Genomic DNA, 12,907 nt, shown 5'->3' on the forward strand with positions numbered 1-12,907 from the left:
CCCCCTTTTTTTAAAAGAAATATATAAAATGTCTAAATTACCCTTTAAAAAAAATGAAATTCCTACATTCCCCGCACCCCCTTTCCCCGCACTCCACACTCCACACCCCTCTTCTTCCCAAAGCCTCTTTCCGCTCAATGTCATTAAGCAATATACTTTTACAGTCATTCTGAATAGAAAAAAAGGACTAGCCCCACCATAACCAGCATAAGAAAGGTTCTTTTACGGTCATTAGCATTCCGGAAAGTACTTTTACAATCATTAGCATTCTGGAAAGTACTTTCCGGAATAGTAAAATTATTGTTCATATAATTCCAGAAAGAACTTTTCGTAATAGTAACTTTAATATTATGGAAAGTACTTTCCGGAATTATGTAACAAAACATTTCCGGAAAATACTTTCTGGAATAAGAATTTAATATTATGGAAAGTATTTTCCGGAACATTTTTATATAATTCCGGAAAGAACTTTCCGTAACAGTACGAAGAAGAAGAAGAGGAGTGCCAGAAAGAGAAAGAAGAGGGGCGTGCGAGGTGCGGGAAAAAAAAGAAGAAGAGGGGTGCGCAATGTCAGCAGGTGGTCTTATAAGAGAAAGACTCTTACTTGTTCTATGGAAAGACACACTAGTACAAAAATGACTTTTAAAATCGGAGTTTTAAAATCAGTCATAAGGTAGCCATTTTAAAAGTGACGTGGTGGCCTGTACTGCAACAGAACGGCCCCAGAACGGCCTGTACTACTTTCAGTACGGCCCGTACTGCAAGCAGAACGGCCTCTACTGCTTGCAGAACGGGCCGTTCTTCTTGCAGAACGGCCCGTTCTGGTGTCGTTCTGGTGCGGGGAAGGGAGGTGTAAATTTAGGAATTTCATTTTTTTTAAAAGGGTAATTTAGACATTTTATATATTTTTTTAAAAAAATGGGGTGTGTTTATACGAGAGTGGAGATGTGTTTATCATCTGCTTTCATTAGTTAAAGCCCAATTCCTTTTTTTTTTAATAATGAAGACTGGGCTTGGTCCCTCTTTGTGTTAACTATTGGCTATATATATATATATATATATATATATATATATATATATATATATATATATGTATATATATATATATATAGAGAGAGAGAGAAGGGATCCTTTTACTCCAAGAGTAAATCTACCTTGACTTACTCCGTTCAATAACTCATGTTCTACATCAAATTTCAACGATCCAACCATTGAATTTAAAGTTCTTAATGCATAAATCAAATCTACAAATTTTTTGAAAATTTGAAAATCATTTGATACTTCATTTCATTAGTTCAAATTGACGGATAATCATATAATTATTTTATACATTGATTCGAATTAATGAAACGAAGTATCAAATAATTTTCAAAATTTCAAAAAATTTGCAGATTTGATCTATGCATTAAGAACTTTAAATTCAACGATTGGATCATTGAAATTCGATGTAAAATATCAGTTATTGAACAGAGTAAGTCTAGGTAGACTTACTCCTAGAATAAAAGGATTTCTCGTCATATATATATATATATATATATATATATATATAAAGAGAGAGAGAGAGAGGGGGGTTATAATAATATTGGTGTAACTTTTATTAAGTATTACACTACTCAATAACTTTATATTAATTATGAATTTTGTAAATCCAACCGTTAGATTAAAAGTTTATATCACTTTATATGTGTGTATAAAATTTTGTTAAAATTGAACAACAACTTAAAGGTAATCAAAGTGTTCATATTTTAGTATATTTTGAAATGTATATATTACGTTCATTTTGTTTTATAAGAATGAAATATCAAATCATCTTGGATTAATATAAAATTTTGTATATATGATCAAAGAGTAAAGAACTTTCAATCTAACGGTTGGATTTACAAAATTCATATTTAATATAAAGTTATTGAGCAATATAATACTTAGTAAAGGTTACACCGGTGTTATTATAACCCTCCTCGTTATTCAAAGGGTGCTATCCTCCTTTTTTCCATGTATGGGTTGAAGGTGAGCCTTGACAAGTTGTGAATTATGGTTTTGGAGGTTTTTCCTATGATTGGGATGACACAACTTCATCTTTGGATTTTATGGGAAGGTGGACATTCTTATGCTGAAGTTATTCCCTGTTACATGGGCTATAATTATGCTGGGACATGGGATTTAGGAAGGTTTAGTGCTTCTCTAATTCTAAGTATGTAGTTAACATGGTTCATGAAGAGGTTGGCTTATATCATTTGTATGCAAATGAGATCATTCGTATTAAAGAGTTGTTGGCTAAGGAGTAGGAGTGTATAGTGCGGCATGTGTTTTGGGAAGAGAATCAGTGTGTGAATATTTTGGCAAAAAAGGATTATGGCTTTAAATGATCAGTTAGAGGTGTTTCATGAGACTCTGGAGTTTCTTGAGGATAATTTAGAAATGAATGCCAGGGGGACCACGTTCCTCATATCTAGTTGACTTTGTTTTCTTTAGTTTTGTTATGATTTCTTCCTTTCTTATCTTTGATGTAACCAAAAAAGAGATTATTAGATGTGAATTTAAAGTTTTGATGTCGTCTTTACAAAATATGTAATACTCTTCCATTCATTGCATTGTATAATTATATTTCAATAAAAATTTAATTAATCTAATATTAATTATAATATTCTCAAATTTAATTAAGTATTAGTTTAAAATGATGATGTGTAACTCTCATGCCCTCTTTCGAATCACCTTCAAAGGTTTGCGACCGTATTTCTAGCGTAGTCAAAATCCAATTTCGAATGATGAACTGAACTGTTCTAATAAGATTTCATTCTTGAACAAAAATCTGATAGATTTATTGGAGGGATGGTCCCATTATATTAATTTTTTAAAAAAATTTATATTTTAAATATTTATAGTGTTAGAATTTTCTATTTTATAGATTATTAATTTGTGTTTGTGTGTATGTATTGACTTTTGAACTTATATATAATTTAAAAAAAATTATAATTCATAAATATTTCACTTGGATAAAATATGAAATCCAATGTATCATTTCTAAAAATATTAAGATATAATTAGAGATACTTTGTTGATTTCCTTATTTATCTTATACTTTACCTTGGAATATTAACTTTACACGTTAAAAAAACACTCTATACAAAATAAGTAATGTTATATAATGTTTCCTCTGTTTTTAATTATAAATATATATATATATATATATATATATATATATATATATATATATAAAAGATACTCATATTTTTTATTTTTAAATATAAATAAATTTTAATTACTTTTACTTTTATTTCATTTAATTACATTCTTTCAAAAATATTTCTCTTTTAATAGATGACATTTTTATTATATTATTTCTTTTGACATTTATAATGAAGATAAATTAAAAATGAGATTAGTAAAATTTAATATAGATAATTAATTTTCTGTGTAAAACTAATTCTTTTTTCTTCTTATAGAGATTAGAGAACACATGGAGTACGTGTTTAGTCGAAGTCCTCGTTCACGTGCATTCTAAAATAAGTACTCACACCGTGTTCCTTTAAATAGCATTTAACATGGTTTTCTTAACACGTTTCTATTATTGAATAAACTTTATATAGATACTAAAAGAGTTGTCGACACTTTTTATTCAGATTCGTGAAATTTATATAATGATAATCATATATATATTATAAAAATTTAGGCGAGAAACAGGTTTTTAATATTTTTCTACTGATGACCGTGAAAAAGTAGTATCCACATGATCCATCCCATGTGAAAATTAGGCTTTTTGAACAAAGTGGAGTTGTTTTAAAAGTTTATTACGTAAATGGAGTTGTTTTGAAATTATTTACGCCTTTGGGGCTGTTTATAACGCCCATAACGACACCGGTGACACGTGACATTTTTTTTTTGGTCTTGGTTGGCTGGAATGAGCCACATGAGTGTCGCTATAGGCTGGACCACCACAGTTGATGGACTAAGAAAAATAACGTAGCCCATAGTGACATTCTATAAAGAAAAAAATAAAAAAAACGAAAATAATAGAAATATAAAATAAAAATAATAAACTGAAGTATTTATTATATATTTATAAAAAGAAAATTAAGTTTTATAAAAATATAATTTTAAATTAAATTATATGTATTTTTTAAGAGAGGCGCTATGGGCCATAGCGCTACACATTTTGTATTTTTTTTTTGCAATAATGACATTTTATTTTTAATTTTGCGTTTTTATATTTATAATTAAAAGTACAGAAACTAAATAATTAAAATAAAAGTATATTATAATATGTTAAATTTTAAAAAAATTGTGGAAAAAATAAGTAAAAAAATAAAAACGAAAATTATTTTATAAATATGTTAATTTTTAAAAAACTGGGGAAAATTATTTATTTTTTAAATATTAACATTTCATTTTAAAAACTTAATTTTTATATTTTTAATTAAATAAGTACAGAAATAAACAAATTTAATTAAATTTATATTTTAAGTATTTTGTTTAATATAATTAAAAATATATTTTCAGTAATTTGTTAATAAATTTAATTAAAATAATTAATTGTGTAGTTTAAATAAAATTTATTATTTAAGTGTATTAATAATTTTTTTATATGTAAATTTAAAAAAAAACTGGGCAAAAAATAAGTGAAGGGAAAAAATGTAGAAAAATACAAAAAAAATGAATTACAAAATAAATTTAAAAAAAAACTGGTAGAATAAATCTGGAGAAAAAAATGACCCAACAACCAAAAAAAATAAAAAATTTAAAAAAAAACTGAGGTAAAAAAAACGAAAAACTAAAAAAAAAAAAAGGCTGGTCGCTATGGGCCATAGCGACTTTAGCGACTTTAAGTAGCAAAAAAAAACGAATTTAAAAAAAAAAAAGGCTAGTGTCGCTATGGTCCATAGCGACATTGTGTCGCTATAGCCCATAGCGATACTAGCCTTTTTTTAAAAAAAATTTCATTTTTTTGGGTTATTGGGTTTTTTTTTTCTCCAGATTTATTGTACTAGTTTTTTTTTCTAAAAATTATTTTGTAATTCATTTTTTTTGTATTTTTTTATTATTTCCATTTATATAAATAAATTATGTCCGTAGAATTTTTTTTTTTTCATTTTTTATTATACACTATACGCAATTTTTAAATAAAATATATCTGTTAAAAATTATTATATACTCAACATTCTAGTAAATTATTTTACAAAAATTTATTTAATTCCAATAAATTATTAACTTAATTTCTTTTTTTCAAATTTTAATTTATATTATCAATTTCATATAAATATATATTTATAAATTTATTATTTCTATAATTTCTTTATTTTATACATTTTTTTCTTTTTTATCTATTTAAATATTTATAAAAGTGGCGCTATGGCCTATAGCGACACTGTGTCGCTATAAGCCATAGCGCCACTAATTTTTTTTTATAAATTATTAACTTAATTTATTTTTTACATTTGAATTTATTTTTTTAAGTCGTTTGGTGGCGCTATGGGCTATAACGACTTTATTTAAGCCGTTTAGTGGCGCTATGAGCTGTAGCGACTTTATCTATATGACTTTCATGACTTCCCTGAAGTGAAAAAAATGCCACGTGTTACCGGTGTCGCTATGGGATATAGCAACACCGTTATAAACAACCCCAAAAGCGTAAATACTTCAAAAACACCCCATTTGCGTAATAAAATTTTAAAAGAACCCCACTTTAGTAAAAAAGCTTGAAAATTATTATGCGTTAGTCTTTGTAGAATGTAGATCTGATCGACTATAAAAGTTATCCACATGCCACGTGAAGTCAATGCAAGTAAACTATGACTTGTATAGTTCCACGTCTCCTTCGAGTCTACATACTGTTCAAAACACACTTGTTTTCGATCTAGAAAGCACAACCAAAATCTCTGCCATAATGTCTCACTCCATTTCCGAGTCCGAGTTTGATCCTAAGAAACCCTCCGTGCCCATATCATATCCAATCAAGACCCTCAAGGAGCTAGAGTCACGCTCCTATTTTCAGTCCTTTCACTACCCTTTTAACAAAGCCTCAATTCCCAATGAAAGTGCCTATTCTGCACCATTGTCTAATCGTAGAAGAATATTAGTGTGCCATGATATGGCTGGGGGGTATTTAGATGATAAGTGGGTCCAGGGAGGGTCTAATCATGATGCATATGCCATATGGCATTGGTATTTGATGGATGTGTTTGTCTACTTCTCTCACAATCTAGTCACGCTTCCTCCTCCTTGTTGGACTAATACAGCTCATCGTCATGGTGTTAAGGTATTCTAAGAACCTGTTTAGATATAAAGCTATAAAAAAAAAATTTGAGTATTTTTTTTACCGAAAGTAAACAACTTTTTTCACTGAAGAAACTTTCAAAAGTTCTTGAAACTTTATATTCAACCAGACTCTAACTATTAGTTGCTTATGTGAGATTTAAGCTTTGGCTTTAATTTTTATTGAGATGGTTTTAAGTTAGTTCTTGAATTTGGTGATGGTGAGATAAAATTGATAGTTATTTAGACCAATAATGATCTCACCTATATTATGACTTTGTCACATTATTTATTACAAAGTGTTTAGTTAAGCTACGTATATAGTTCTATTGCATCTCCTATATTATGACTATTGACTAGTTTCAAATTGAATAACAGCAGAAACTTTTAACTTGGACTTTTTGTTTGTTGAAATTGTACCCTTGATCTCTTAGGTGCTGGGGACTTTTATCACTGAAGGGGATGATGGAATTGCTGTCTGTCATGAACTGCTTTCAACAAAGGAGTCTGCCCAAATGTATGCAAAACTTTTGGCAGAGCTTGCTGCTAATTTAGGCTTTGACGGGTGGCTGGTAAAAACTAAACAATTTTTCATCTCTGTTTATATAAATAGCATTCATTCTTGTTTCTTGTCTAAGTCATAATTGATTTCCGTTCACATCATGATATCTATTTTATTATACAATGTGTGAACTATTAACCTGCACTAGCAAAGCGGCACCACCTTCTCACATATATAGTGCCACGTTTATTCTTCTAGAATGTTTAGTGCAGGTTCTATGAAATTGAGATCTTAAAACTGAAATAGCAAGAAAAGTTTGTGTTACCTAAAGACGGCCAAAAACAGAAAATGGAAATAAATTTGGAAGAAAATAAAGGATATTATAATATTCGAACATTGCACTAGGAAATTTTAGTGTTTATGCTGTAAATAAAGCATGTAAAAACTTATATATTTTAAAAAAGAAGTGTTTCATTGACAGTTTTGTGAGTTGCCTAGAAATGTGACCGACGTTCTCAACGATATTAACGTTATGAAGAGAATCATATTAAGGGCATCATGCATATTTATACTATAAATAGATACACAATAAATAGTCTAATACCTTGCAACATGGAACTTTTTTATTCTTTTTCAATGATTCAAATACTAACACTCATTTGCAGTTGAATATGGAGGTATCATTGAAGCCGGAGCAGATTCCTAATTTGAAAGAGTTTGTGAACCATTTATCATTAACAACGCATTCTTCAGTGCCTGGATCACTAGTGATATGGTGAGCATTAGAAGACACAAAATTCTTGTGATTTTTTTACTGAAATGGAAGGTGCCAGCAATTGACTTTTATGTCCTTTATCGGTCATGCAGGTATGACAGTGTCACAATTAACGGTGATCTATCGTGGCAAAATGAACTAAATGAACTTAACAAGCCTTTCTTTGATATATGTGATGGGATATTTACAAATTATTCATGGAAGGTATTGTTTATGCTGCTGCAATACTGCTGCTTGGTCAGTTTTTATTTTTAGTTTGAGTTAATTTTAATTTTATTACTATCAATACCATGCAGGAAGATTATCCAAGGCGATCTGCTGCTGTTGCTGGTGATCGAAAGTTTGATGTGTACATGGGGATTGACGTATTTGGAAGGAACACATATGGTGGTGGACAGTGGAATGTATGTGATCTGTGATGCCCACATTTTTATTTGAAAGCCGCAAATTATGTTTTGTTTTGCCAGTTTTAAACTTATTTGGAATTATATGTTTAATTGTTGTGAGTGGAACTTATATTAGAACTGCATTTGCCCATCATGATGTTCTTTTTAAAATTATAACTGTATTCTTAGAAGTTTTTGATTGCGACAACCTTGGTATAGTGAAGCACACAACTTTTTTCCTTACCGGAATTCTTTTGTTTCTTGAGTGCATGGACATACACCTAACTTAATAGATAAATGGTGAACATCCATAGACCATAGGCATTATCTGCTGTTATTTGTTGAAGGGTAATTATATTGCATTTTTCTGGAATTGGTCGTGTTCTGTACATGTATAACTTCTGATGCTTGTAATTAGATAACATTTTGCTTTTACAAAATGCTAATTAATCTGTTTTGTGCAATATTGGGGAAGTGCATTTAAAATATATTTATGGTATCCATCCTTTTCTGTTGAAATTTCGTGTGGGAGATAAGCTTGTTAAAAGAATTTCGAGAAAAATAAATATTGGACAGGTATTATGATTGGTAAAGCCGAGTAGGATATGTGTGTTTTTCCTGATTTCATATTATTGATGTGTCAGACAAATGTTGCTCTTGACGTAATAAGAAAAGATGATGTCTCTGCTGCAATATTTGCTCCTGGATGGGTCTACGAGACTAAGCAAGAACCAGATTTTGAGACTGCTCAGAATCGGTAATGTGTAGCTGTCCTGTCAGTATTTTTTCCTTTATAAATGTCACAAGGTTCATCAAATTGATGCGTTATAATTTATTCAGAAACAAATCCAATGCCCAAAGTGGCCCATAACGCATATTAGAGACCATTAAAATTCTAGAACTGAAAGCAAAAGGCCAATTGATAAATAATCTAAGAAACTCACAAAAGTCAATGGCCAAATATTTAAGAAAATTTTATCCTAACTTGTTTTCCTCCAATCTTACGGCTTCAAAATTTGCATCGTTTACTTGAAATTTCATCTGCGGAGACCCAATTTATATGTTCAAAATACCTTTTTATATTAATATTAATGATGGACAAATCAAACCTTGAATGTGTTATTAGTGCCATAATCATGATCATGCATTTGCATTTGCAGTTGGTGGAGTCTGGTGGAAAAATCTTGGGGCATAGAGCGAAAGTATCTTAGAACACTACCATTCTACACAAATTTTGATCAGGTAAGAACTGTAGTTAAATTTAATGGCTTCTAATGTCTATCTTATATATTATAATGACATCATTATCTCTAACTTATTACTCTTAAATGATTCCCTTTGGCGTCCTTACTGGTTTGTTTAAAATTTTAGCTGAAACAATGCATCGGGCCACGAGGTTGATATCAGATTGGACATTTTTTATAACCTAAAGTAGTTGGAACATCCTAATAGAGCATTTGAGACTTGAGATGGTATCAATCCCTCAGTTTGTCTATGACTAGAAATCTGGCCTAGACCCCTTTTGTTTCAAAACACGCTCTGCATGTAGTTCACTAAATACGATCTATAAGAGGCGTTGCACGTACTTTTTATTGTTTGATGATATTATTTTGGTAATCAGATCATGATGGAGAAGCAATAGATTTTTAGATCATGTACCTGTGTATTGTATTATTCAAATGTGGCCATTCTTTGTTACTTTTAGGGACGTGGTTATCATATTTCAGTTGATGGAGACCAAGTATCAGATGCTACTTGGTGCAATATTTCTTCCCAAGGCGTTCAGGTATGCACCTTATAAAGACTTTCTTGTTGTTGGCTCAACTATTACAACGTTGATAAATGGAAGTGTTGACATCAGAGATTCAGAATAACATAATAATGTCATGCAAATAAAATGAAAAAAGAGGAACTTAACACAATTTTTACTACATGGAAAAGATTACAAGACCTCTCTAAATTCAAGGAGATAATAATAACACTCTTAAATTTGGAGAATAAAACACTAAGAAAACCTCATATAGGAGTTGTTTTTCTCTTTAAATTTCTTCTCTAAAAAACAAAAAAAAAATGCTAAAAGAGAATAGATAAATTGTGAGATTAAGGGGGAGATTTTATTAAAAGCCCCACATCAAATAGACTTCATATCTCAAGAAATTATTCTAGAAATGTCGGACCTTTTACATAAGAATTTTTACAAAAGTTTATATGCTTTTTAAGAAAGATGTTTATCCGATGTGGGACTTCTAATAGGGAGAATTAGAAAAATATCATATGTACTCCATTTTTCGAATTCTGTCATTTTTGAGATTAAGGATTGATTTTAAGTATCACCTTTTAATAAAGCTAATAGTTAATAAAGCTAATAGTAATAACAAGTAAAATATTGTGATCATTTGAGAATACTCCAATAATATTTATTCCAAATTTTCAAGTTCACTGCCGTTGTTACTTGTAAAATTGATTATTGAATGACAAACTGGCATTACTTTAATCACATACAACATATCATAGCAATGTTTGTTAACTATGATGCCTTCATTGGGTTCATTCGTCATACTATTATAGTACTACTGACTTAAACAGTTTAATCATTCCCTAACTCACAAATTTGCGTGCAGCCACTCCTTGAGTTTGTTGATTCTACTGCAAATTCTATTCAACTTCTTGTAGAGTAAGTGATAAAATTCCAATGTTTTATAATTTTCTTTAACTGGAAATTTCATCAGAATGTGTATATAGCATATTGCATACTATTTGAAGTATAGCTGGCAAAATTAACTCTGATACGCAGAAAATTCGGTGTATGTTATAGGTTCTTTCTTTCCTTATTGAATTTTGAGGGCCTATTTTGGTAACAATGGAAATATGATTAATTATCACATATTGCTATGATTATATGCTTCTGGAACTTATAGAGTTTGATGGTTGACCTCAGTGTGCAAACACATTTCATATTATGTACTTTTAGTTTTTTTGTATATTACAACCTATCATGATTTTGTATGCCTCCTTTCTTTTCTATTCTATTTTATATCAAGGTATTAAATTACTACTTTTCAGAACTAGTTCAGATAAGATCTCAAGTATTTGTTTGCTTGCGTATAAAATGTAGCTTGAAGCAAGCATCATATGGTGGAGGGGGAAATATTACATTCAAAGGATCTCTTGAAAGAGATGCTTATTTCAAGAAAAGAATCTTTCAAGGAGAGTTCATTTTAACCGAGTTGCCTATCCACTTCTTTTATTCTGTAAGCTATCACTTCTATAAAAATTGCTGAAAAATCTGCACATCAATCTATCCTCAGGTTTGAAGTATGATAGAGAGGTTGCATGCCCATCTCTTCCAAAATCATAAAAATTAAGAAGAAACCTTTGGGCTTGAACTATACACAGGCTCACTTTGTCTTGAAATTCAAATCTATCCTCAACTGTCTTGAACTTTAGACCCCTGACCATTAGAGTACTCATCTAACTTGAAATAGATGTCAATACAACAGCAATAATAAAAATTTACTAAAAATTAGTTTATCTTCTTAAGGAGCTGAATCTGGTTACTTATTTGAGGGAAGGAAAGTGAGAGGTATATATCTTTCCTTGACCAATGGTGTAGGGCACATGCAGACTAGTTCACCAAAATCATTATACACAACATGATATTCCTATATTTGCCCACTTTTCTTAGTTTAGTTTTAACACCTGAAGTCTGTGGTTAAATGCAGGTGAAATCTGATAACAATTCTTCTTTAGGACTTGTACTTCAGTTCACTAATAGCCTCAGCAACACAATTTCTGTACTACTCACTTCGCATGGAATGGATCATTTGCCAAGTGGATTTAGCAAAGTAGTCCCAACAATTGAACACAAGGGAAATGCCCCTGGATGGGTTATACATGAAGGTACAATTGAAATGAATGGATACATTCTGAGTGAAATCCATGCTTTGTGCCATAGGTCAAATGCTCCATCCAATGAACTGAGACCGAAATCCAGGCCATTTGGTCCTGATCATACTGTGGCTTCTTCAACTGATTATTTTGCGGTTCTTGGTCATATCACAGTCAAGACTTCTAACTATAAGCCAGATTTTCCAGTTTCTACTTTCTGGCTAGTTGATGGTGAATACATCAATTGGAATTCTGGTCCTCAGGATTCAAGGATCCTTAGTGTTAAAATTTCATGGAAACTGAAAGATGGAAAGAATTTTGTATTTCCACACTACAACGTGTATGTGGAGAAAATACCAAAGCTAGCAGATGGTAATCCAAGCACAACATTAGAAGATGTGCATGAGTATCTTGGAGTAGCACATGTAAATTGTTTCTATGTTTCTGAGCTCAAAGTTCCTCCTAGCATTTCTAGTCTCAAATTTATTATACAAGTCTGTGGTTTTGATGGAACAAATCAGAATTTAGAAGAGTGTCCATATTATCAATTGGAGATAAAAGGTCTCTAAATTGTCATTTAGAATGTATCAGACCTCCTATTAAGGAAGTATCTATCTTATATTTGGATATAACATTGCATACCATGCTTATGCTGCAATGCAATGAAGAATAAAACTTGGCATGATTTTCAGCTTCCAAAGTTCATAATTTCTATACAAGTAACCGGACACAATAAGTCTCTTTAAATCATTCCTGTCCAATGAAACTGTGAAGCCAAGTGCTTGTTTATTTTTTTGTAGTTTTAGTCAGAAAGTATGGTGCATTTTCTAGCTATAAAACTCTATGAAAATGTTAATTAGTATTCTAAGAGTACTTGTTAAAGATTAAAGAATAAAAAGATATTATTAATGTAACCCAACGCAATTTTTGATAAAGACTTTTCTCTAATGATTCATTAACTTTGAACTCTATTATCCTACAACTTTCAACTTTGTGCAACATAGCATACCACGCGTCTAGAATTAGGGGACTAGATTAGAGAACTGTAACTATAAGGTTCAACGCTCCAAGCTGCGCAATAAACATTTGAATTTACACCAAAAGGGT

At 30.5% G+C, this 12,907-nt stretch overlaps 1 protein-coding gene across 1 annotated transcript; it reads left to right on the plus strand.

Moving 5' to 3' along the window:
• Nucleotides 1-5,774: 5,774 nt before the first annotated feature.
• On the plus strand, nt 5,775-12,500 carry ENGASE85A (Glycosyl hydrolase family 85). The gene is made up of 11 exons (XM_020370633.3): nt 5,775-6,253; nt 6,684-6,821; nt 7,417-7,526; nt 7,619-7,730; nt 7,823-7,930; nt 8,557-8,669; nt 9,073-9,154; nt 9,618-9,698; nt 10,534-10,586; nt 11,028-11,163; nt 11,635-12,500. The coding sequence occupies exons 1-11, from the start codon at nt 5,882-5,884 to the stop codon at nt 12,367-12,369; spliced, it is 2,040 nt and encodes a 679-aa protein (XP_020226222.1). The 5' UTR covers nt 5,775-5,881; the 3' UTR covers nt 12,370-12,500.
• The last annotated feature ends 407 nt before the right edge of the window (nt 12,501-12,907 follow it).

This window comes from Cajanus cajan, chromosome 9, assembly GCF_000230855.2.
Source record: "Cajanus cajan strain Asha chromosome 9, NIPB_CcT2T_4, whole genome shotgun sequence".
Taxonomy (NCBI): Eukaryota; Viridiplantae; Streptophyta; class Magnoliopsida; order Fabales; family Fabaceae; genus Cajanus; species Cajanus cajan.

Excerpts from the sequence above, each read along its gene's own strand:
- ENGASE85A (XM_020370633.3), top strand. The coding sequence starts at position 5,882 with ATGTCTCACTCCATTTCCGAGTCCGAGTTTGATCCTAAGAAACCCTCC. Across the intron at positions 7,527-7,618 it reads CCTGGATCACTAGTGATATG|GTATGACAGTGTCACAATTA; the intron begins GTGAGCATTAGA and ends TCGGTCATGCAG. Across the intron at positions 7,731-7,822 it reads TTACAAATTATTCATGGAAG|GAAGATTATCCAAGGCGATC; the intron begins GTATTGTTTATG and ends AATACCATGCAG.